Here is a 23,374-nt window from a genome sequence, read left to right on the forward strand (position 1 = left end):
AAACACACAGCCGCCCGGCCGGGGAGAAACAGCGAGCCTGCAAAGAGGTGATAGCCCTTGCGGTTTTTTCCGTGAGCGCAGCTTCCGCAGACCCACTGCCTCCGAGGACGAAGAGGGGGACACTGCGCCTTCAGCTTCGGGCTTCCGAAAGAATCGAGCTTCTCGTCGCGGATCCCGTTCGCCGTCCTCAGGTCTGAAGCTCAGCGCGGGGCGAGAGAGCAGGGCACCGGCATGGCTAAAAACACGGCCATCGGCATCGACCTGGGCACCACCTACTCGTGCGTGGGGGTGTTCCAGCACGGCAAGGTGGAGATCATCGCCAACGACCAGGGCAACCGCACCACCCCCAGCTACGTGGCGTTCACGGACACCGAGCGGCTGATCGGAGATGCGGCCAAGAACCAGGTGGCGCTGAACCCGCAGAACACCGTGTTCGACGCGAAGCGGCTGATCGGCCGCAAGTTCGGCGACCCGGTGGTGCAGTCGGACATGAAGCACTGGCCTTTCCGGGTGATCAACGACGGCGACAAGCCCAAGGTGCAAGTGAGCTACAAGGGGGAGACGAAGGCGTTCTACCCCGAGGAGATCTCGTCCATGGTGCTGACCAAGATGAAGGAGATCGCCGAGGCGTACCTGGGCTACCCGGTGACCAACGCGGTGATCACCGTGCCGGCCTACTTCAACGACTCGCAGCGCCAGGCCACCAAAGATGCGGGCGTGATCGCGGGGCTGAACGTGCTGAGGATCATCAACGAGCCCACGGCGGCCGCCATCGCCTACGGGCTGGACAGGACGGGCAAGGGGGAGCGCAACGTGCTCATCTTCGACCTGGGCGGGGGCACCTTCGACGTGTCCATCCTGACGATCGACGACGGCATCTTCGAGGTGAAGGCCACGGCCGGGGACACCCACCTGGGTGGGGAGGACTTTGACAACAGGCTGGTGAACCACTTCGTGGAGGAGTTCAAGAGGAAACACAAGAAGGACATCAGCCAGAACAAGCGAGCCGTGAGGCGGCTGCGCACCGCCTGCGAGCGCCAAGAGGACCCTGTCGTCCAGCACCCAGGCCAGCCTGGAGATCGACTCCCTGTTCGAGGGCATCGACTTCTACACGTCCATCACCAGGGCGCTGCTTTCGAGGAGCTGTGCCCGGACCTGTTCCGCAGCACCCTGGAGCCCGTGGAGAAGGCCCTGCGCGACGCCAAGCTGGACAAGGCCCAGATCCACGACCTGGTCCTGGTGGGGGGCTCCACCCGCATCCCCAAGGTGCAGAAGCTGCTGCAGGACTTCTTCAACGGGCGCGACCTCAACAAGAGCATCAACCCCGACGAGGCGGTGGCCTACGGGCGGCGGTGCAGGCGGCCATCCTGATGGGGGACAAGTCTGAGAACGTGCAGGACCTGCTGCTGCTGGACGTGGCTCCGCTGTCGCTGGGGCTGGAGACGGCGGGGGGCGTGATGACTGCCCTGATCAAGCGCAACTCCACCATCCCCACCAAGCAGACGCAGATCTTCACCACCTACTCGGACAACCAGCCTGGGGTGCTGATCCAGCTGTACGAGGGCGAGAGGGCCATGACGCGGGACAACAACCTGCTGGGGCGCTTCGAGCTGAGCGGCATCCCACCGGCCCCCAGGGGAGTGCCCCAGATCGAGGTGACCTTCGACATCGACGCCAATGGCATCCTGAACGTCACGGCCACGGATAAGAGCACCGGCAAGGCCAACAAGATCACCATCACCAACGACAAGGGCCGCCTGAGCAAGGAGGAGATCGAGCGCATGGTGCAGGAGGCGGAGAAGTACAAAGCAGAGGACGAGGTCCAGCGCGAGAGGGTGTCTGCCAAGAACGCCCTGGAATCGTACGCCTTCAACATGAAGAGCGCTGTGGAGGACGAGGGGCTCAAGGGCAAGATCAGCGAGGCCGACAAGAAGAAGGTGCTGGACAAGTGCCAGGAGGTGATTTCCTGGCTGGATGCCAACACCCTGGCCGAGAAGGACGAGTTTGAGCACAAGAGGAAGGAGCTGGAGCAGGTGTGTAACCCCATCATCACTGGACTGTACCAGGGGGCGGGTGCGCCCGGGGCCGGTGGCTTTGGGGCCCAGGCTCCCAAGGCTGGCTCTGGCTCTGGCCCCACCATTGAGGAGGTGGATTAGGAGTACTTGCTCACAGTGCTTGTGTTTGTTATGGAGACGGTTGGGATGCAAGACTTGGTATTGCCTTATATATCCGCCTTTCATCAAGCTGTTTGCAAATTTGAACTGTCTCCTTTGGGGAAGTTATGAACTTGCATTTTTTTCCCCCGAGTCTAAATGTAGAGATGAATTTATACTGCCATCTTTTGTCCATTTCCCGTTTGGTAATACTTGTACCAAATTTGTGCTTTTTCTTTTGTTTTCTTTTTAACTGGTTATTTCAAAGTAAATAAACTCAATAATTGGAGTGACGTCTTGTTTGCCTCTGTTTTAATTTAAGGTCAGAAGGGTTTGCATAGGTTATTTTTTTTTACAGGGTCTAAAATTGAATGACAGTTTGCTTCTTAGGTCTGGGATCTGGAGAAATAAGGCTATATATTGTATTGTGATCAGTTTCTTTTAGGCAAATACTATCCTTGGGAGAGTAAATAAAATACCTGTTATTTTGAGTGGGTTGGGTTTGTGGGTACAGAAAAAGTTAAGGGCCACTGGCATGGTGGCTTCAAGGTGGGTGAGGGCGTCAACCCTGTGTTAAGGGTGGCCTGAAGGAGCTTGGGGCTGGGGGTGTTCCTGGAGAAGCAGGGGAAAAAGGAGAGGCAATTAGATGGAAGGACATGGCTACTCGTTCCTGTAAGTACACCTGATATTTCAGAGCCTGATATTTAATTTGGATTCAGCATGAAATAGAAGGCGAGTCCTAAATTGGTAGTGAGGAGATGAGTTCAAGCACTGTCTTGTTATGTATGCACAGTGCATTAGCCACTCTGGTCCCCAGTTCTCATCCTTAAAAAATGAAAGGGTTTGGCCTGATACCTCAGTCTATTCTTATTTCTAAAAGGATGCTGTGATAGAAATGCCACATTGCTAGCAGTGGTCACCTACATAGTGAGTACCTTAGGGAAGTGTCATTGAGAGTTGGTGCCCCAGCAGCAGAAGGACCCTGATATTTCAGTGCTGTTATGTATCAGGCACTGCCCTGGGGCCGTCTGTGTTTATTAATCCTCATTCCACCACACTGAGTTTAGGTAGTGCTTTGACTGTCACAGGTGAACATATGGGGAGACTTAAAAGTTACTAGGTTTGGGCCGGCCCGTGGCTTAGCGGTTAAGTGCGTGCGCTCTGCTGCTGGCGGCTCGGGTTCGGATCCTGGGCGCGCACCCACGCACCGCTTCTCCGGCCATGCTGAGGCCACGTCCCACATACAGCACCTAGAAGGATGTGCACCTATGACATACAACTATCTACTGGGGCTTTGGGGGAAAAATAAATTAAAAAAAAATATTAAAAAAAAAGTTACTAGGTTAACTAAAATTATTTAGAAGGTTAAAAAAAAGAATCACCAGTTTGGCAAAGATGTTGAACCTGGATTCCAATTCAGGTCTTACCGGTTTTTGCCATGCTGCTCAGAGTCCACAGGGCTTCAGTTTGTGCATGCCTGGTTCTGGGTTATGTTTGTACCCTAAGTTTCACAATCTATACCCATTTTGCCTTTACTCTGTATAATCCTAAACAATTATGTCAGAGAAACAATAGGATTGATGATAAAAGTTTAGTAGTTGTTCAGTTAGGGGAGGGAAAAAACCCACAGTCCTGTACCAGGAAGACTTACTATAGGCTTCCTTGCCATGCACTTCCTTCCCTTTGAGAAGTTTTAAAAAGGCCCTAGCTGCCAGCATCTTAGAACTAATCCCCTCCACAGCCTTCTTGTTGGGAAAGGCCTGGCACAATGAGGGCTTGAGGAGTGAGCCCCTTTAAAAACCAATTCCATGTGCGGGTGACAAAGATGTTTTGGAACTAGATAGAGGTGATGGTTGCACAACACTGTGAGTGTACTAGGTATCACTGAATTGTACAGTTTAAAATGGTTAATTTTGGTATGTGAATTTCACTTCAACAACAAAAACAAAAAAAGTCAATTGTATCAACATTCCATAAAAGCATTTGTGAGCTTATGTGCACCTCAGAGGCCACCAAACCTTTCACTAAATACTTTCCTTTGAAGAAAATCTAGTATTATAGGAATGGTACATACAGGTAGACCTCACCCTGGAAGTTTGGAAATGGAAATCTAAGAAATGTTAAGGCTTGCAGGCCAGCTTATAAAGGCACATTTCACTCCCAAGGTAGTTGAACTGTAGCACTGTGGACTCTACCCACAATGTAAATCAATCTTCATGGGGATGTGCATTTGCTCCAGGACCTCCTCCGTCCCTCAGAGCTGCAGCAGGAGCATTTATGACTGTCATCTGCAGATAAGACAGTGACTTTTCAAACCAGCAGCCACTACCACTACTTGGGGGGGAGGTGGTGGGAGATGGGGAGGGTGGGTAGAAAAGGGTGGAGATTGGGAAGGACTTATGAAACACCTTTGATAAGAAGTTACGGAAATCTCCAGAAATAACCTTGGAGAAAATAAAAGTCCCTATGGCTAGATCAGTCAAAGTTATTGAGTAGGTGTTTTATTAAGGAATCAGTATGAGATGTTATCGCCTGCATACCTTTGCACAGAGTACTTGGAAAATAATCACTTAATAAGCTCAAGGAGACCTCAAGGCTGAGGGAATTTTAGAAATAGCAAAGAGAATGCAGTGCCATCCCTGGAGCAGTGATGTTTTGGGTAGCAGAAGGAACTTTGGGGGAAGGGAGATGCATCAAGGAAAAACTGGCAAGAAGTTTTTAAATAGAATACTTTCCCTGATTCCAATCTCACCTCCTATCTTCATTTATTTTTTGTGAGGAAGATCAGCCCTGAGCTAACATCCATGCTAATCCTCCTCTTTTTGCTGAGGAAGCCCGGCTCTGAGCTAACATCTATTGCCAATCCTCCTCCTCCCCCCCCCCGCCCCCCCCCCCAAAGCCCCAGTAGATAGTTGTATGTCATAGTTGCACAGCCTTCTAGTTGCTGTATGTGGGAGGTGGTCTCAGCATGGCCAGAGAAGCAGTGCATCAGTATGCGCCCAGGATCCAACGCTGGGCCGCCAGTAGCCCCCAGTAGCAGAGTAACCGCTAAGCCATGGGGCGGCCCCTCACCTCCTATCTTCATATGCCAGCCCTCAGAAGGCAGGTGGCTATGGTAAGACGACCGATTTTATATGCCTTTTGACCCTAAGATAATGTTTTATTGGTAACATATATATTTACTGTTATTCTTGGCGTTTAGCAGAGTTTTGTCAACAAAATTATTTTATAAATGGGAGAGAAGTGGGCAGGAACATGGGCTTTCGGTTAAGAGGAGACGGGGTTATTTCAGGTGAAGAGACAATATTGGCGATTTCTAACAGGGTGACAACGGCAGGAATAAGAAACCGTACCTGTTGTCATCCCTCACTCTGATCACCCTAAATCTGTCCCCTTGGGTCACCCCTAAGGTATCTTATGCAGTTCAGTGGGACAGAGCAACCGCACCAGTCCCTCGCCCTCTCCTAGCACGGCTCATTAAAAAGACGTTCAGGGTCGGGCAGCAGGGCGCATTCAGGGGGCCGAGGACAACCCGCCGCACCCCGCGCCTGCCCGTATGGTGCCCAGCCACGAATCGGAGAAGGCACAACGGAGGGGAGGAGGGGGGCAGGCCCCAGGTTGGGGAGACAGAGGAGTCCAGAAGGCGAGAATCACATCTAAGGGCCTTCGACCTTTGTACCCCTCCGAACGTTCCCCCGGGAACACTGGACCGGAGCCGGTGGGGAGGCGGCGGCAGAGAGAAACCCACACGTTCCTATCTGTCGCCCGCCGCCGCCAAGCCCGGAGCGCGCCCGCCTCGGGCTGTGGGGACCTTCCCTTCTCGCGTCTGGCCCCCCAATTCATCTGGCTTAGTTGTATGAGTTACAAAACTTTCCAACGTTTTCGTCTAATAAGTTAGCTGTGTGAGAGAAACTCTAAAGGCCTCTCTCTCTTTTTTTTCCTCCTTTAATCTCGTTTTGGAAAAAAAAAAAAAAACCATCGCAAAAACGCCAGGAGCGGTCAGGCAGCTCTGTGGCCAGCCCGGCCGTCAGGCCCCCGCGCCTTGCGGCCCCGCCCCCGACCCGACCGTGCGCTGTGGGTCAGAGTTTGGCTGCCTGCAGCTCCTTCCCCCTGCTTCGAGTTGTGCTGAGAACTTTCTGGAGCTTTCTGGGCTTGAAGGCGGGGACTGACTCGTAGGAACACTCGTGAACAAACTAACTGCCCCACCCAAGGCTCCCTACCCACCCCCACAACCCTGCCCCAGATTATCAAGGTTAGTCATGGCTTTACTTTTAGTTCCAGAAGACTCTGTGCACTATGTGCCAACCTAGCCCTGGTAACCGCTCCCCCTCCTTTCCCTTCTTTCTGATCTAGCAGTATTGCTATGAAGGGAAGGGAAGGCCGGGCTGGCAGAAGCTGGAAGGGTGGGAAAGGCAGGAGCTTGTCGGGGGATTGTCCTGAGTCAGAAGCGGCAGCCAGGAGGGGAGTGCCTCTGTGGTCACATACCCCCACGGTGTCCCTAATGCGCGCAGAGCCCTGACATTCACTCTTCACTCCCTGCAGTGGCCATTTGTTGTCCTCTTTTTAGAGAATGAAGTGATCAGATGGATGTGCCAGTATTGGGAGGAGTCCAAAATAGGGAGTATGAGGACGTGTAGGTTGGGTTGCTGGTTCTGTAATTACCTGTCTGTGAGACCAGACCAAGCCACTGAACCTCTCATCCTTTGTGCTTGTCTTTTAAAATGAGAAGTTTTGGCTGAATGGCTTCTGCCTTAAAATCTTAAGATAGTTTCCATAGTAAAGTGAAAGGAGTGCCACAGTGCCCAACCTCTAAACGCCTCAATAAGAATGATTGAGAGGTGAGAACTGAGAGTACCGGACCCAAACAAAAGAAGGGAGAAGGGAGCAAACTTTTGAGCACTACTTTGTTACAAGCACTGAACTAAAGCCTTATATTATCTTATTAACCCTTGATACTACCATCCTATGGAATAGATATTGTTAATTCTATTTTAGAGATGAGCTTATAGAGGTGTGTAATTTAGTTAACTTAAAAATTATTGTTAAAAAATAAAAAGAGGGAGGGAGGAGGGTGAAAGGGATAATTTGGTACATGTGTGTGGTGATGGGTTGTAATTAGTATTTTGGTGGTGAACATGATGTAATCTATGCAGAAATAAAAGTATAATGATGTACACCTGAAATTTTTACAATGTTATAAACCAATGTTACTGCAATAAACAAAAAATTAAAAAAATAAAAAAGAAAAAAAAAAGAAAAAAGCCTCAACACAGAAGTAGAGTCCAGCTGCAAACCCAGATCTTCCCTTTCTCAGGTTTTTTTCCATGCTGTTGGAATTCCGTAGGGTTCCCAGGTCATTGAAGCCTTTAGCATTTGGTTGGTAAAAATGCCTGGCTGTAGGTTTGTTATCAATTGCGTCTTTTGCTTTCTTCTGGATAAACTTAGAATTATACCATCTTTTAAAACGAATACAATTGACGAGTAAACAGTACTGTTTGAGAAACTATAGGAAAAAGGAGAGAGACGAAAAAAGATCCTGCAGCTTTAGGGTGAGGAAGGCTCCCCTCCCCCACACTTCCTGCCACCAGTAGTCAGCGTTCCTGGCACTCCCTCTCCAGTCCCCCACCCTTAAAAGTACCTGACAGCCCCTCCAGTTTGGGGAATCTGAGCCTTGATCTTCCAAATGCCAAACTTGACAAAAACCTAATTCCAAAATTAATCTAAGTTCTGGAAAATCTCTTGGGGTACTTATAGTCACCTTAGACACCAATTTAAACTGGTGACTGGGTTTCTGCCTTGGGAAGCATCCAGTGCAAAAGGAAAGACAAAATTCAGGACACTCTCTCCTTGTCAGGAAATGGAAAAAGGATATAGATGTTTAGGTTTCCAGGCCAGTCCACAGAGAGAGAGTTAACGCAAAAAGTGAGTCAACTATAGTGTGTAGCTGACTGATTCTTGGAAAACAGCATTTCTGGGGGATCTTTTTCTGCCTACCCCAGCGGCAGCAAGATGTGAGGCCCTATCACCATGTCTACCTGCCAGGCAGTGCAGACAGTGATGCCCTTTGCTTTAAGCCAATAGAGAAGTATTCTAAATTGCAGATTTGGAGAGAAGGAAGGAGTGAATCCAGAAATGCTGCTGGTAGCAGCTCATGGTAAGGAAGCTTGGTGGTGGTGGTGGGGGTGGTGGTGAGAATAAGGGTCTCTAGAAGTGTTGATACACTGGGTAGCTAAAATGGAAGTCTGGGGAATCCCCAGCCAGAGATTGCATAAAGAAATGGAAAATTCCTTAAGTTTGACCAGTTTGACTAGATTAAGGAGGTGACTCATTAGAGAGCCACATCTGAATGTAAAAAAAGTTAATCAGCTACCTGCACAAACACACACAGAACTGTTAAAGCAATTTTTTTGCAATGTCAAATCAGTCTGAGAAAATTATAGAATACAAAACAGAATGCCCTAATTTTTTTTTTTTTCTTTTTGTGAGGAGATCAGCCCTGTGCTAACATCTGCCAATCCTCCTCTTTTTTTGCTGAGGAAGATGGCTCTGGGCTAACATCTGTGCCCATCTTCCTCCACTTTATATGGGACGCCGCCACAGCATGGCTTGCCAAGCAGTGCGTCGGTGCGCGCCCGGGATCCGAACCAGCGAACCCCGGGCCGCCGCAGCGGAGCGCGCGCACTTAACTGCTTGCGCCACCAGGCCGGACCCCCTAATTTTTTATAGAATAAAAAACTGAATGGTGGACAGGGGCGTGTCTATGCATAAACAATGCCAATGCAGCCAAGTGTTCAAAAGCAAGATTTCTTCCCTTCATCAAAAACTGTGCCTCCCACCTGTGCCCTTAAATTTTCTGTGCTCAAGACATGTAGGTATAGCAGAGTGTATTTTGGGAGGGCTTGTGGACCCTGTACTGTTGCTTTAAAGTCACTCACATTTTCATTTCAGGCACCTAACTGGTGGCCTTGCATGCCCACAAAAGATGAAGAAAAAACGGCCAAAATAAATTACCAAATGTGATTGTATTTAAAACAGGAAGGAGGGTAATGCACAGGAAGTTGGAATCTAGGATAAAAAACTAAGTGGGTGAATTAAGTGCAGGGCAAATAACCTGAAGTTTTAGAGGAGCTGGAACTAGAACCTGGGTCCAGCCAGCCCTTCCCACCTTACAGCATCATCCTGACCTGTTTGCTTAAAATGGGCCACCTGCCAACCAGCTGTGGCTGGCATATGATGCTGTTAAAGAGGACTGAGACTTTAACAGCCCCACCCCCTTGTATTTTATTCAGAAGTGGTGGACAACCTAGGGGCTGCAAGGACAGGGCAGAAGACAGAATTCGAGACTCTGAGGTTAACCCTGGCTCTACCCAGCATCCCAGGCTGAACCAGGAATTGAGAATGCAGAAAGGAGAGCGGAATGGCCTGGACCCCAAGCTGGGAAGGATGAGAAAAAATGAGAGAAAGGAAGAGGCCCAAACGCCTTAAAGACAGCCTTAAAGAAGGAAGTTCCATGGAAAATTTTTTTTCTTTGTCACGCCCGAGACAAAGGGGCTTGGCGGTCCCGCCCCTACCGAGCACGTTCCTTCTTGGGCAATGGGGACGGTCTCCTCCAGATTAAAGAACCGCCTGTTTACCTGATTGCTTTTCTTTCGAAAATTCAAATTCCCGCATCCCCAGACATTCCATCCGTGTGGGTTAAAAATGTGAAAAACTATACTGCATTGTCTCTTTCCTTCTCCTTTCCATATTAAATCTAAAATACGAAAAAACGCCACGGAAGGCCAAGGCAATCCTTAGGCAGCCCAGGCCATCGGGCCAATCCAGGAGCGAGCCTAAACGCGGCCCCCATCCGTCAGCGGCACGGTCCAATCAGAGTGTCTTTGGCTCACATATACCCCACCATCTCTGAGAAACTCGGGAACTTTCTGTATTTTGGATGTCCCCGGAGTCCTGTGGCCCTTAATCCTACATTAAACCACAAAACTAGTTTCAACCTCACAAGCCTCTCACCGCCCTACAATTACTAGCTTAGTGCCGACCCTCCCTGTCAATTTCAAACGCAGTGGATGAAGGCCAGCAACGCAGGAGAGCTGGAGACTGGGTGGGCGGAGTTCAGTTAACAACCATTCTTCCCAGGGCTTCGCCCCCCTCCCCTTAGGACTCCCGTCCCCTCCCGTGAATCCCAGAAGAGTCTGGAGAGTTCTGGGAGGGGCAGCACCCAAGACGCTGATTGGTCCCAGAAAGCCTGGGGGCGGGAGGCGAGGCGAAACCCCTGGAATATTCCCGACCTTGCAGCCCCGCCCAGCTCGCTGATTGGCTGAGGAGGGAAAAGGAGGGGTTGGATGGAGAATTATAAACACACAGCCGCCCGGCCGGGGAGAAACAGCGAGCCTGCAAAGAGGTGATAGCCCTTGCGGTTTTTTCCGTGAGCGCAGCTTCCGCAGACCCACTGCCTCCGAGGACGAAGAGGGGGACACTGCGCCTTCAGCTTCGGGCTTCCGAAAGAATCGAGCTTCTCGTCGCGGATCCCGTTCGCCGTCCTCAGGTCTGAAGCTCAGCGCGGGGCGAGAGAGCAGGGCACCGGCATGGCTAAAAACACGGCCATCGGCATCGACCTGGGCACCACCTACTCGTGCGTGGGGGTGTTCCAGCACGGCAAGGTGGAGATCATCGCCAACGACCAGGGCAACCGCACCACCCCCAGCTACGTGGCGTTCACGGACACCGAGCGGCTGATCGGAGATGCGGCCAAGAACCAGGTGGCGCTGAACCCGCAGAACACCGTGTTCGACGCGAAGCGGCTGATCGGCCGCAAGTTCGGCGACCCGGTGGTGCAGTCGGACATGAAGCACTGGCCTTTCCGGGTGATCAACGACGGCGACAAGCCCAAGGTGCAAGTGAGCTACAAGGGGGAGACGAAGGCGTTCTACCCCGAGGAGATCTCGTCCATGGTGCTGACCAAGATGAAGGAGATCGCCGAGGCGTACCTGGGCTACCCGGTGACCAACGCGGTGATCACCGTGCCGGCCTACTTCAACGACTCGCAGCGCCAGGCCACCAAAGATGCGGGCGTGATCGCGGGGCTGAACGTGCTGAGGATCATCAACGAGCCCACGGCGGCCGCCATCGCCTACGGGCTGGACAGGACGGGCAAGGGGGAGCGCAACGTGCTCATCTTCGACCTGGGCGGGGGCACCTTCGACGTGTCCATCCTGACGATCGACGACGGCATCTTCGAGGTGAAGGCCACGGCCGGGGACACCCACCTGGGTGGGGAGGACTTTGACAACAGGCTGGTGAACCACTTCGTGGAGGAGTTCAAGAGGAAACACAAGAAGGACATCAGCCAGAACAAGCGAGCCGTGAGGCGGCTGCGCACCGCCTGCGAGCGCGCCAAGAGGACCCTGTCGTCCAGCACCCAGGCCAGCCTGGAGATCGACTCCCTGTTCGAGGGCATCGACTTCTACACGTCCATCACCAGGGCGCGTTTCGAGGAGCTGTGCTCGGACCTGTTCCGCAGCACCCTGGAGCCCGTGGAGAAGGCCCTGCGCGACGCCAAGCTGGACAAGGCCCAGATCCACGACCTGGTCCTGGTGGGGGGCTCCACCCGCATCCCCAAGGTGCAGAAGCTGCTGCAGGACTTCTTCAACGGGCGCGACCTCAACAAGAGCATCAACCCCGACGAGGCGGTGGCCTACGGGGCGGCGGTGCAGGCGGCCATCCTGATGGGGGACAAGTCTGAGAACGTGCAGGACCTGCTGCTGCTGGACGTGGCTCCGCTGTCGCTGGGGCTGGAGACGGCGGGGGGCGTGATGACTGCCCTGATCAAGCGCAACTCCACCATCCCCACCAAGCAGACGCAGATCTTCACCACCTACTCGGACAACCAGCCTGGGGTGCTGATCCAGGTGTACGAGGGCGAGAGGGCCATGACGCGGGACAACAACCTGCTGGGGCGCTTCGAGCTGAGCGGCATCCCACCGGCCCCCAGGGGAGTGCCCCAGATCGAGGTGACCTTCGACATCGACGCCAATGGCATCCTGAACGTCACGGCCACGGATAAGAGCACCGGCAAGGCCAACAAGATCACCATCACCAACGACAAGGGCCGCCTGAGCAAGGAGGAGATCGAGCGCATGGTGCAGGAGGCGGAGAAGTACAAAGCAGAGGACGAGGTCCAGCGCGAGAGGGTGTCTGCCAAGAACGCCCTGGAATCGTACGCCTTCAACATGAAGAGCGCTGTGGAGGATGAGGGGCTCAAGGGCAAAATCAGCGAGGCCGACAAGAAGAAGGTGCTGGACAAGTGCCAGGAGGTGATTTCCTGGCTGGATGCCAACACCCTGGCCGAGAAGGACGAGTTTGAGCACAAGAGGAAGGAGCTGGAGCAGGTGTGTAACCCCATCATCACTGGACTGTACCAGGGGGCGGGTGGGCCCGGGGCTGGTGGCTTTGGGGCTCAGGCCCCCAAGGGTGGCTCTGGCTCTGGCCCCACCATTGAGGAGGTGGATTAGGGGCCTTACCTTCGTTTTTCCCTATTCGTCTTTGAGGTGGAGGAGACCTAAGGACCTTGCCATTGCCTTAGATCTTTTCTACTGTCAGTTCTCTACTATTTCAGTTCATTCTAAAGTCGGTTGTAAGCTGATAATTTGCATGTCTTCGTTATTTCTTTGTGGTATAACCAATGTGTTCTTTAGAATTCTTGCATTTAAGTTGGTACTGTAAGGATTTCTTTCCTTTTGAATGAATCGACACTGCCACCCTCTGTCCTATTTTTTGCTTTGTAAACATACCAAAAGTCATGGAATGTTTTTTTCTGTAATTTGTGTACTTAAGGATGAAAAATAAAATGTTAAAAATGTGTGTCTAATAAAGAAAAAATGTGAGTCTATATTTGGGGAGGGAAAATGGACTCTTCTTGGAATGTCTGAATTCCATAGACTGTGAAAGGGACAGTACTTCTTTTTTGCTTTTTTTTTTTTTTTTTGGTGAGGAAGACTGGCTGTGAGCTAACATCCATTGCCAATCCTCCTCTTTTTTGCTGGGGAAGATTACCTCTGAGCTAACATCTGTGCCCATCTTCCTCCATTTTATGTGGGACACCTGCCACAACATGGCTTGATAAGCCGTGTGTAGGTCCATGCCTGGGGTCCGAACCTGCGAACCCGGGGCCGCTGAAGTGGGGAGTGTGAACTTAACCACTATGCCACCAGGCTGGCCCCCAGGGACAGTACTTCTGAAGAGAGGCACACATGGCTGTTTTTGTTGGGACTTAACTGTAGGTGGTAAATGACATCCGTGTTAGAAAACGAAAGTTCTTCGTCTCCATTTTGATTGGGGTGGGGCTTGTTTTAGGGAAAAGTAAGGAAGGGAGTTGCAGAAGAGTTTTAGGGGGGAGAGGTTAGTGTGGGTTTAAAGGCAGTGGTGAGAGGGGTTCATGGTTCCTTAACGTCCTGCACTTAATGTGTGCAGAGCCCTGAGCTTCGTTTCTCACTTCTGACCTGTGAATCTTTTATTTAGGTTATAAATAAGTTTCGGGGTGGACAGAACAGCAAAAATGAGATGCAGATTCAAACTCTGGCTCTAAATTCCAGCTAGGTAACCAAGTGCAAATTTAGTCTCTCTCAGTTTTGGTTGCCTCCTTTTAAAATAAAGCATATTGTCTGAATGGCGTTACTTCCCAAGTTCTAAGAGATCATTTTGAGCGGAGATGTGATGTAGACAAGCAACATCTTCAGCTGTGGTCGCCCTTGCTGCAGTTATCCAAGTGAGAGTCTGCGGAAGTGAGCTACTGAAAGTGTGGGGGCATGGCAATAAAAGAGGAATGGGCCAGGTCCTCTGTTTCACCCCAAAAATCCTCATCCCACCACCCTCTACATCAGGTATTCTAAAGCTTTTTCCATAGGTTAGCATGTCAGGTGGTCACTTCAACTACATCCAGGGCAAAATTAGCAACAAGTGATGGTTTGGAAGCCAGGGTTTTTTCCACACTGCCTGACACTGTTGGCACTGGGTTGTTCCTGTCTGGGTCAAAGTGATGGTTTTGCTCCAGTTTTAAGGATCAGTACTCTCTTTGTCCTTTTTATGGACAGTCTCAAAACAATAGCAATTTAAAGTAATAAATGTAATCATGAAGTGAGAAAAGGAGATAAAAGGTGCACACAGCATAGAGCTGGGAAGATAGGAAAATGGGGCTTTCCTCCCACACAAGCCCTTGCCTAGGGGCTTCTTCCTGCCAGAGCAGTTAGATGTCCTTAATACTTTCTCTAGCCTGATGGAATCGCAACCTCCTTCCTCCCCAACACTGAGCCTGGAAGTATCTACTCCAACATCAAATTAAAGTTGTAATAACTTTTAATAAATTCTTACTCTCCAAGAAAATCAAACATGGGAAGCCCTCCTTGGAAGCTTATAAATGAAAAGGAGTATAGTCAGAGTTCCTTTGATTCTTGGGCCAATTCTCAAAGGCCTGTATTACTCACAAGATAGGTGAACTATAATACTATAGCCTCTGACCATAGCATCCATAGCATATAGTAAATGCTGTTTAATTGCTGCAGCAGCAGGAATTGGGAGCTTTCTTACCTTTTTTTTTTAACCTCCCAGGCAGTAGAGGGAATAAATTCTTTAGCTTCAAGCCATTTGAGCCATGGTTCTCCAACTTAGTGGTACATTCAAGTTATTTGGGTAGACTAAAAAAATACTGATGGCAGGCCTCTCCCAGGCCAATTCAGAATCTCTGGGAGTGGGCTAAGGCATTGTATAGAATTAAAGCTGCCTAGGTGTTTCTTTCTTTTTTTTTTTTTTTATAATTTTATTTATTTTTTCCCCCAAAGCCCTAGTAGATAGTTGTATGTCATAGCTGCACTTTCTTCTAGTTGCTGTATGTGGGACGCGGCCTCAGCATGGACAGAGAAGCAGTGCATCTGTGCGCGCCTGGGATCCGAACCTGGGCCGCCAGCAGCGGAGCGCGCGCACTTAACCGCTAAGCCACGGGGCCAGCCCTGCCTAGGTGTTTCTAATGTGCAGCCAAAGTTGAGAAAAACCACTGCACCAGAGGCTACTCTTGATCATATTTTTAGAGAGATGGGGGCAAGGGAAAGGAGGATAGGAAGGTGTCAGTGCTTCCAGGAATAGCAGCTGGTGGTAAGGGTCTTTCTGCTGTGAATGGGAGCCTGAAGGTTTGAAAGGCCTTAAAGTGTTGATTCACTGGCAGCAGCAGCAATGATAGAGGTTAAGGAAATCTCCAGCAACAGCTTAGTAGGCCCAAAAAGAGACTTTCTGAGGCTGAGCCAATTAAGTTCATGACTCCCTCATTAGGGAAGTGGTTCATTAGGAAGCGACATCAGGATATGGGAAGTTATTGCCTACCTCTACACACACACATCTTGGAACTTAAAGTAAAATCACTTTGCAACATCAGCCACAAGTGGAACTCAGCCCCTCGGAGCCAAAAAATGTATTAAATAAGTGACTACTACAAGATTCTTGGAAGAGGTTTTTTGATAGGAGTCTGAAACCTAGGGGAAAGGGAGGGCAGATGGAAAGATAATTGCAGAAGAAAGTAAAAGGATGTATTTCTTGCACCCACAATGGCCTTCCTCCAAATTTTACTCTATGCCTAAATTATGTGACTCAAAAAGGAGACTGATTTTGTGTGATTTGGAACCCCTAAATCAACCTTTTATATGTGGCTTTCTCACAAAAGATGAAAAAGATGCCAACATTCATTACCAAACACTATCCGCATTTATAAATGAGGGTGTACAGAAGAGTCCAGGTAGGTGGGATTTGGGATAATATACGAGTTGAGGGATTAAGGGCCAAAGCAAATGACTAAGATTTCTGAGGGAGCAAGCACTGGTGAAGGGAGATTAGGGCCTGTCTGTTGCCACCCCACCCCCGTTGGTTTACTTTCAACGATCCGTGACATGTGCTGCTATTCGTGCTGCTATTCGGAGCGTAGTGAATACTTCCAGCGTTTCTGGCCAACTCCGAGGCCATGCACTGCCTATAAAAAGGACATGAATAGGAGGGGAAATGGGGAGCAGTTGTTTACTGGGTATAGGGTTTCAGGTTAGCAAGATGAAACCAGAGAGGAGTTGCACAACATTGTGAATATACTTAACACGATTGAACTGTACACTTAAAAAAAGGTTAGAATGGTTTTTAAAGACTTATCAAATTGTATATATTAAATATGTCCAGTTTATTGTATATCAATTATACCTTTAAAAAGCTGTTTAAAAAAAAAGATATGAAGCTTAATGTGCCTGACAGGTCTGCAGGCTCGAGTGGGGCTGGGAATTCGGATTTCGCTGGCTACACGGAGCGAGGCCAGAGTCCCTCGGAGTGACCCGAACCCCAAGCTGCGACAGGTGATGACGAGGAAGGAATCGCTAGGTCATTCACGCACCCACGCCGGCCTGGACGCACGACAGGCGACTGAAGAAAAGCGCCCAGTTGCGCACGCGCCTGGCGGCGCCGGGGGTGGGGGGTGGGGGGGTCTTTCTCCGGCCTGGCCAATCAGGTTACCTGTTTTTGTTTTTCAAAATTCACAAAACATCTCCGAATATTTGCCCAGAAGAGTGTGAAACATTCACTCATGGCCTCCCTTTCACTTTGTTTTATCCTCGTTTGGACCAGCGATGGGGAAAATGCCGCGGATCGAGTCAGGCATCTAAGAAGACAGCCATGCCCGTCAGGTCCCCTACCCCACGCTGCCATAAATAGCCCTGGCTCAGGCATCGTAGATCTCTTTGTGTGATGAGCTTGGTGGTGGTTGCTGTACGGCTTTTGCAATGCGGCTGGCGGCTGCTGGGAAGCCTTCACCTAAGTGAGGCGAAGGCAGCGGGCGCTGGCGCCCTGCGCCATCCTTGCGTAGCTGCCCGCGTGCAGGTACTTCGGGGTCCAGATGGGTAAGGGGATCGCAGTCTCGGGCTGAGTAGGATGAACTACGGTTACAGACTAGAGTTTCTGATGTCTCTGTGACGCCACTGCTTGAAACTGACCCAGCCCTGGGCGGGGGGGAGCTTGGCTGGAGTCGCCCCGGCCTCTGCTGATTCATTGGTTTCTCCCCAGGCCCCTGATCCTTGCCAGGCGGGTCCGCAGCTCCACGAGGGTAAGTGGATTGTGCGAGATGGAGTGGCTGGCGGTCGCCCGGGGGGAGGACGGGGGTGATGATGACCCCAGGTGACTCTGAGTGTCTCGTTGACGCCATCACCGCAGCGCGCTGACCACCCCTCTTCCCCTGCGCTGGGATCCCTAGTATCTGGTGCTTGGGGAGAAGTTGATGGCCAGGAACCCTTATTACTCATTTATTCTTTTGTTTCATTTCTTGTGTAGTGGGTTAAGACATCCATGAAGTGTTATCGTTGAATAAAGGTGAGTATTAGGAGTGAGAGCGCTCTTCAGTGCCTCTCACAGACCATCATCTTGTTTCCAAGCTCTTTCTTAAATGGGGGTACTGTGGAGTCGGCCTGCTTTCTAATGAACACGTACAACGATGCGCATATTTCACCTGATTTTCCAAGAAACAGTTTTTTTTTTTTTTTTAAATTTTTATTTATTTATTTTTTTCCGCAAAGCCCCAGTAGATAGTTGTATGTCATAGCTGCACATTCTTCTAGTTGCTGTATGTGGGACACGGCCTCAGCATGGCCAGAGAAGTGGTGCGTCGGTGCACGCCCGGGGATCTGAACCCGGCCCGCCAGCAGGAGAGCGCACACACTTAACTGCTAAGCCACGGGGCCGGCCCAAGAAACAGTTTTTGATTTACATTTCTCTTGTGACCGTTACTTTTCAAAAAATATTTGGTAATGCCACCTGTTTTTGTCTCAGCCTGGTTAAACCTGCTTCCTCCATCCTGTTTCCTACTGTAAACTTCCCTAGATTCTGGGCTTCCCAGTGGAGCTGTTGTCTGCAGTTGTAAATTTATTTCCTACTTCTTTCCTCCCCCAAACTTCCCATCCCTGAACTTGTCTTTTGCTAAATCCTTACTTATATGGGGACCATTGTCTTTGAATGCACTAGATCTCTTATCAGAATGGCTTCCCTTGATCCAGGTCTCCCTAAATTGGGAATGATGATTTCTCAGACTAGAGTCTCTGACGCTGGTCCTGATGGCAAAATTTAAGTTCTGACTCATTTGGGGAACTGGATACTTGGGTCATTGAGAAGGGCAGATGGGAGGGCAGTAACTCTCTGCTTGTCCTTCTCATTGGTTGTCCTGTTTTCTCCTTCTAGCATGAGAGCTCTGGAGGCCCAGCCAGGGCCAATGCCCCTTCACAGAGATTCTGCACTAACCTGGTCACTGGGCTAAGATTTGGAATTGACTCTCTTGGAGAAGTGCTGTCAAGATGGCGGGGATGCCTAGGTAATGGTTCCTGCCACTTCATCTACAAGCCGTGACAAGAAGTAAAGAGCCATGCTCCTTCTCCCTGGCTGCTATGGTGAGCCTCTGCCTGTTTTGCTTCTAGCCCCCGAGTGGTAATGATGACCTGGTTGGACTAGAGTCTCTGAGCATTTCTCTGAGGATCTTTGAAACCACCTGAGGCACTCTTACGCTTCCCCTCCTCCACCCCGTGTGGCAGCTCACCTGCCCGCCCAGGTTCATATTTTAATTCCAGATGCCTACATGATTCTAATACATGTTCCTTTCATGAAATTTCAGGATTTTGCTGCCACAAAGGATGTCCTCTCTCTGATGTTGGGCAGATGCTAGGAGCTTACATCTTTCCTGCAGTAACTTGATGAACATGAGCAACTGTCAACTTATTGAGGAAGAAAACTGCCTAGAAATTTCGGGGCACTTACATATCAATTAGGTTTTACTTCTTTATTTTGTCTTAAACAAGTACTTTGTTTTATCAAAAGGATTCCAGTAAAATACTTTCAAGCAAATAAAAAATAAATTGTTTGGTCTGTGTGAAAACAAGATGGTAGAAAAAGATTTAGGAAAGTGAAAGGTAACCACCAGTGAATGAGCATCGTCATAATGGACATCTAGCTCTAGCTCTTTATAGCTATGTACAAACAGTGGAAGCTAGATTGTACACACTTGGACACTAATGTTGAGGATTTCTAGATTGACTACCATAATATTCTAATGTAGAAAATGTAATTAACAAGCATTTGAAGTTTTTATGATGTTAATATTAACACAGGCACCTAATTTCCCTTTTGATGAATTGGTGAAGACGTAGCTTCTCCAGATTTTTTTGTGTGTGAGAAAGAGCAGCCCTGGGCTAACATGCATGCCAATCTTTCTCTTTTTGCTGAGGAAGACTGGCCTGGGCTAACATCTGTACCCATCTTCCTCCACTTTATATGGGACACCGCCACAGCATAGCCTGACAAGCGGTGCATCAGTGCATGCCCTGGATCTGAACCCGGGCCACCAGCAGTGGAACCCGTGCACTTAACTGCTATGCCATGGCCCCGGCCCCTGTCCAGATATATTTTAAAAGAATATGTTCCTAGTGGTTGCCAGGGGCTGGGGGAGGGAGGAATGGGGAGTTTAATGTTTAATGGGTATACAGTTTGTTTTACAAGATGAAAAGAATTATGAAGATAAATAGTGGTGGTGGTTGCACAATATTATGAATGAATGTGTTTAATACTACTGAACTGTATGTACACTTTAAAATGGTAAAATTTATTATGTGTATTTTACCACAATAAAATTTGGAGGAAAAAGCATATCCATGTTGCCTTTTGTCACCATTCCGAAGATGGTTCCCCACCAGCGGGTTCAGATTTATGTTACTCTAAGACTGTACTATAAATTAGCCAGTTTCTGGTAGGGGGCATTTAGGTTTCTAGTCTTGCTATGTACTGGTCCTTGTTCCCTGTTATTTGCACCCATTACGTTGTGTTGTAGAATACGTTTCCAGAATAGAATTTCAGTCAAAGGATTTGGGCATTTAAAAGTTAATGCATAGTGTATTCATAAGGTTGGACCAGTTTACACCCAACATCAGGGTCATCTTGAGATTGCCTGGTTTCCTTCTACCTGCCATCCCACTCCAGGTGGTAACACTTTTAGTACCAGTTTGTGTATTTATTCAGTCATCTTTTTAAAATTGCATTTCTTCTGCCTCTATTTGCCTACTGAACATGTCTAGCTTGGTCCCCAGACCCCACTCCAACTCATCAGCCAAGATTTTTTCCAACCTTTATTTTCTTTTAATCGCCTTTGCTAGGTTTTTTTCTCTCCTTGAAATTACCCTGTTCAGTACTCCCTAGAGGACAGGGTCACCTGCTCCCATTGCTATTCTCTGATCAAGGATTCTCTGAGCTTCAGTCCTTGGCCCAAAACTTTAGGATTAGCCTTGTTTGAAAAGTACTTGTTCTTTAAAATATGGCGGATTAAAATAGGTAATACTTTTTATTAAAATTCTTGAAATCCTTCACTTGGCTCCCTATTCTTAGGACAAGAACCAAAGTAGTCTGTTACCAGTTAAGGTTACTTTTGCAGAGGGGATCAGGACTGGGGTGGGGTGGGGGTAGGAGGAGACTTGGACTTTTTACTCCATGAATTTTTGGATTGTTACCACTGAGAATGTACTGCTTTGTGATAGTCCCAAGCACATAATTCTGTTTGGTTCTCGGTTATCATTCTGTAGCATTATCTTAGCAGCCACCACGTATGTATTTAGTGCTTAGGTCTGTGCTAGGCTTCTTACCTGCTTCACTTCATTGAATCCTTAAAAGTCAACCTTGCAAAAGTAGATATTCTCTACCCTGCTTTACAGGCAAGGAAAGAAAAGTTCAGGCAGGGATGTTAAATAATTTGCTCAAGGTCACAGATAGGAGGTACCAGAGTCAGGATTCAAATTCCTTTCTGTCTTCAGTGTACCCATCACCCAGCTTTAGAACGTTGCCAATAACTAAAGCAAACCTGCCTTTGATGCCATTTCCTTTTTTCTCCCTCCCACTCAGAAAACTACCCTGCTGAATTGTGGCTCTATCATTTCCTGACCTTATATACTCTGCATGCATCCCTAAACAATATATTGTTTGGTTTTGTATCTTCTTGAACTTTATAAAAATGGACTAATTCTTCTTGTAGTTGTATTGCAACTTGGTTTTTTTTTTTGTTCATGTATTTTCCTGTAGTTATTTTAGATTCTGCTCTTCTGCACACATTTCTATTTTTTTTGTGTGTGTGTGAGGAAGATCAGCCCTGAGCTAACAACCATGCCAATCCTCCTCTTTTTGCTGAGGAAGACTGGCCCTGGGCTAACATCTGTGCCCATCTTCCTCTACTTTATATGGGACGCCACCACAGCATGGCCTGACAGGCGGTGCCTCAGTGCGTGCCCTGGGTTCGAACCCAGGCCGGCAGCAGCGGAGCGCATGCCCTTAACTGCTACGCCACGGGGCCGGCCCCTGTAATAGTTTTTAAACATTACACACTGTAGGAGGATTGGCATGGTTGTTAGCTCAGGGCTGATCTTCCTCACAAAAATAAATAAATAAAAACTTTTACAGCTAAACAATATATTGTTTAGAGTTAAATATAATATAGTAAAAGCAGAAAAAAATGCATAGGACTGCTAAAAGCTAAATTCAAGAGAGTAGTTACCTGGACTGTGACAAGGGGGTGGCTAAAGAGAATGATGCAGTCAAGGAGGTGTACATGGGGGCTCCAGGGAGCTCACTGTATAATCTTTCATATTTTTGTATGTCTGAACTATTTTTTTTTTTTAAAGATTTTATTTATTTTTTGCCCCCAAAGCCCCAGTAGATAGTTGTATGTCACAGCTGCACACCCTTCCAGTTGCTGTATGTGGGACTCGGCCTCAGGCTGCACAGAGAAGTGGTGCCTCGATGCGCACCCGGGACCCGAACCCGGGCCGCCAGCATCGCAGCGCACGCACTTAACCACCAAGCCACAGGGCTGGCCCGTGAACTATTTCTTAATAATTTAAAAACATGGTTTGGAATCTGAATCCTAAAGGGTTGAGCAAAGGCAAAAGCTAAGTCACTCCACAGGGACACCTCCAGACTCCGGAGCTCACACATGGAGCTCCCTTGGAAGACAACTGTTCCCAAGATGAGCTAGAATCAAAAACACAGGCCACCTACCCCCACAGGAACGAGTAAAGAGGCGTAGTAACACATAACTTTACAGCTAAGAAACTCAGATAACAGCATGCTTAGAGGCTGAAGATATTCTAAAGAGATAAAGAAAAGAATTTAATCCATTGTGCAGGAACAGGACATTATAAAGAAAGAGTAGGTGGATTTGAAAAAGAAACAAACGAAACAAGTAGAAATTGTAGAATTGAAATAAATGAATACATAAGAAGCACAATAAACAGGTTAAATAACAGACCTGCTGAACAGAGAATTAGTGTACTGGAAGAAGAAATCATCCTTAATGTGGAGCAGAGAAAACAGAGATGAATAATACGAAAAGGAAGTTAATGTGAAGGATGGAATGAGATGCCCCAACCTTTGGCACTGTTTGTTTAGAGCTGCCATCACCACACTGGTTCATTATAATGTTGTAGCCAGAACAGCTGCAGGTGCCATCTTAACTCTGCCCAGTCGCATATGGGGGCATCTGGCTTTGAGCAGCTCAGGGCCATCTGTTAGTTGTTTACTGTGGTACTTTCTTGTCCATTAACATCCTACTTTTACATGGTTGTCTTTTGATTATTGTGTTATTTCCCAAAGAATAAGGAAATGGATTATCCTAAGGGTTAATGTATCCGCCGACTCTTAAAATGTTAAATTTTATTGCCCCCAGTCAGGTGAACCTTCAGGTGGAAGTGGGTCACATTGTAGGCTGGCCATAGCTGTCATTAAACCATTAAATTCTAAAGAATGTAGTGAAGATAAGACAAGGCTGCCTACTTTTGCCACTCTTATTTAACATAGTATTGGAAGTCCTAGCCAGAGGAATCAGTCAAAAAAAGAAAGGGATCCAAATTGGAAAAGAAGAAGTGAAGCTGTCACTATTTGCAGATCACATGATTTTATATATAGAAAACACTAAAGAATCCACAGGAAAAAAAAAAAAACTATTAGACATAATACATGAATACAGTAAAGTTGCAGGGTACAAAGTCAATGTACAAAAATCAGTTGTGTTTCTATACACTGACAACGAAATAGCAGAAAGAGAAATCAAGAATACAATCACATGTATAATCGCAACAAAAAGAATAAAATACCTAGGAATAAATTTAACCAAGGATCTGAAAGACCTGTAC

General features: G+C 48.4%; 2 protein-coding genes, 1 long non-coding RNA gene and 3 other non-coding genes across 6 annotated transcripts; all 6 read left to right on the forward strand.

Annotated features, from left to right (window-relative positions):
• The first annotated feature begins 18 nt into the window (after nucleotides 1–18).
• On the forward strand, nucleotides 19–2,446 carry LOC101392936 (heat shock 70 kDa protein 1-like). Its single transcript, XM_004424342.3, is given in 4 exon segments — nucleotides 19–1,037; nucleotides 1,039–1,132; nucleotides 1,135–1,345; nucleotides 1,348–2,446. Coding segments are annotated over 4 exon segments (1,920 nt in total). The 5' UTR covers nucleotides 19–231; the 3' UTR covers nucleotides 2,157–2,446.
• An 8,085-nt stretch (nucleotides 2,447–10,531) lies between these two features.
• On the forward strand, nucleotides 10,532–13,041 carry HSPA1B (heat shock protein family A (Hsp70) member 1B). The gene has a single exon (XM_004424341.3). The coding sequence runs from the start codon at nucleotides 10,739–10,741 to the stop codon at nucleotides 12,662–12,664; it is 1,926 nt and encodes a 641-aa protein (XP_004424398.1). The 5' UTR covers nucleotides 10,532–10,738; the 3' UTR covers nucleotides 12,665–13,041.
• A 3,844-nt stretch (nucleotides 13,042–16,885) lies between these two features.
• Nucleotides 16,886–19,850, forward strand: LOC106800917 (uncharacterized). Its single transcript, XR_015554083.1, has 5 exons — nucleotides 16,886–17,048; nucleotides 17,232–17,271; nucleotides 17,496–17,534; nucleotides 18,396–18,601; nucleotides 18,823–19,850. It is a non-coding gene; the product is annotated as an uncharacterized LOC106800917 (long non-coding RNA).
• LOC147915675 (small nucleolar RNA SNORD48) lies at nucleotides 17,326–17,388 on the forward strand. Its single transcript, XR_015554201.1, has one exon. It is a non-coding gene; the product is annotated as a small nucleolar RNA SNORD48 (small nucleolar RNA).
• Nucleotides 18,228–18,295, forward strand: LOC147915676 (small nucleolar RNA SNORD52). Its single transcript, XR_015554200.1, has one exon. It is a non-coding gene; the product is annotated as a small nucleolar RNA SNORD52 (small nucleolar RNA).
• LOC147915677 (small nucleolar RNA ZL8) lies at nucleotides 18,631–18,713 on the forward strand. The gene has a single exon (XR_015554207.1). It is a non-coding gene; the product is annotated as a small nucleolar RNA ZL8 (small nucleolar RNA).
• Nucleotides 19,851–23,374: the final 3,524 nt, after the last annotated feature.

This window comes from Ceratotherium simum, chromosome 13 (genome assembly GCF_057802395.1).
Source record: "Ceratotherium simum simum isolate JZ-2026a chromosome 13, ASM5780239v1, whole genome shotgun sequence".
Taxonomy (NCBI): domain Eukaryota; kingdom Metazoa; phylum Chordata; class Mammalia; order Perissodactyla; family Rhinocerotidae; genus Ceratotherium; species Ceratotherium simum.

Coding starts and splice junctions, on each gene's coding strand:
- HSPA1B (XM_004424341.3), top strand. CDS start 10,739: ATGGCTAAAAACACGGCCATCGGCATCGACCTGGGCACCACCTACTCG.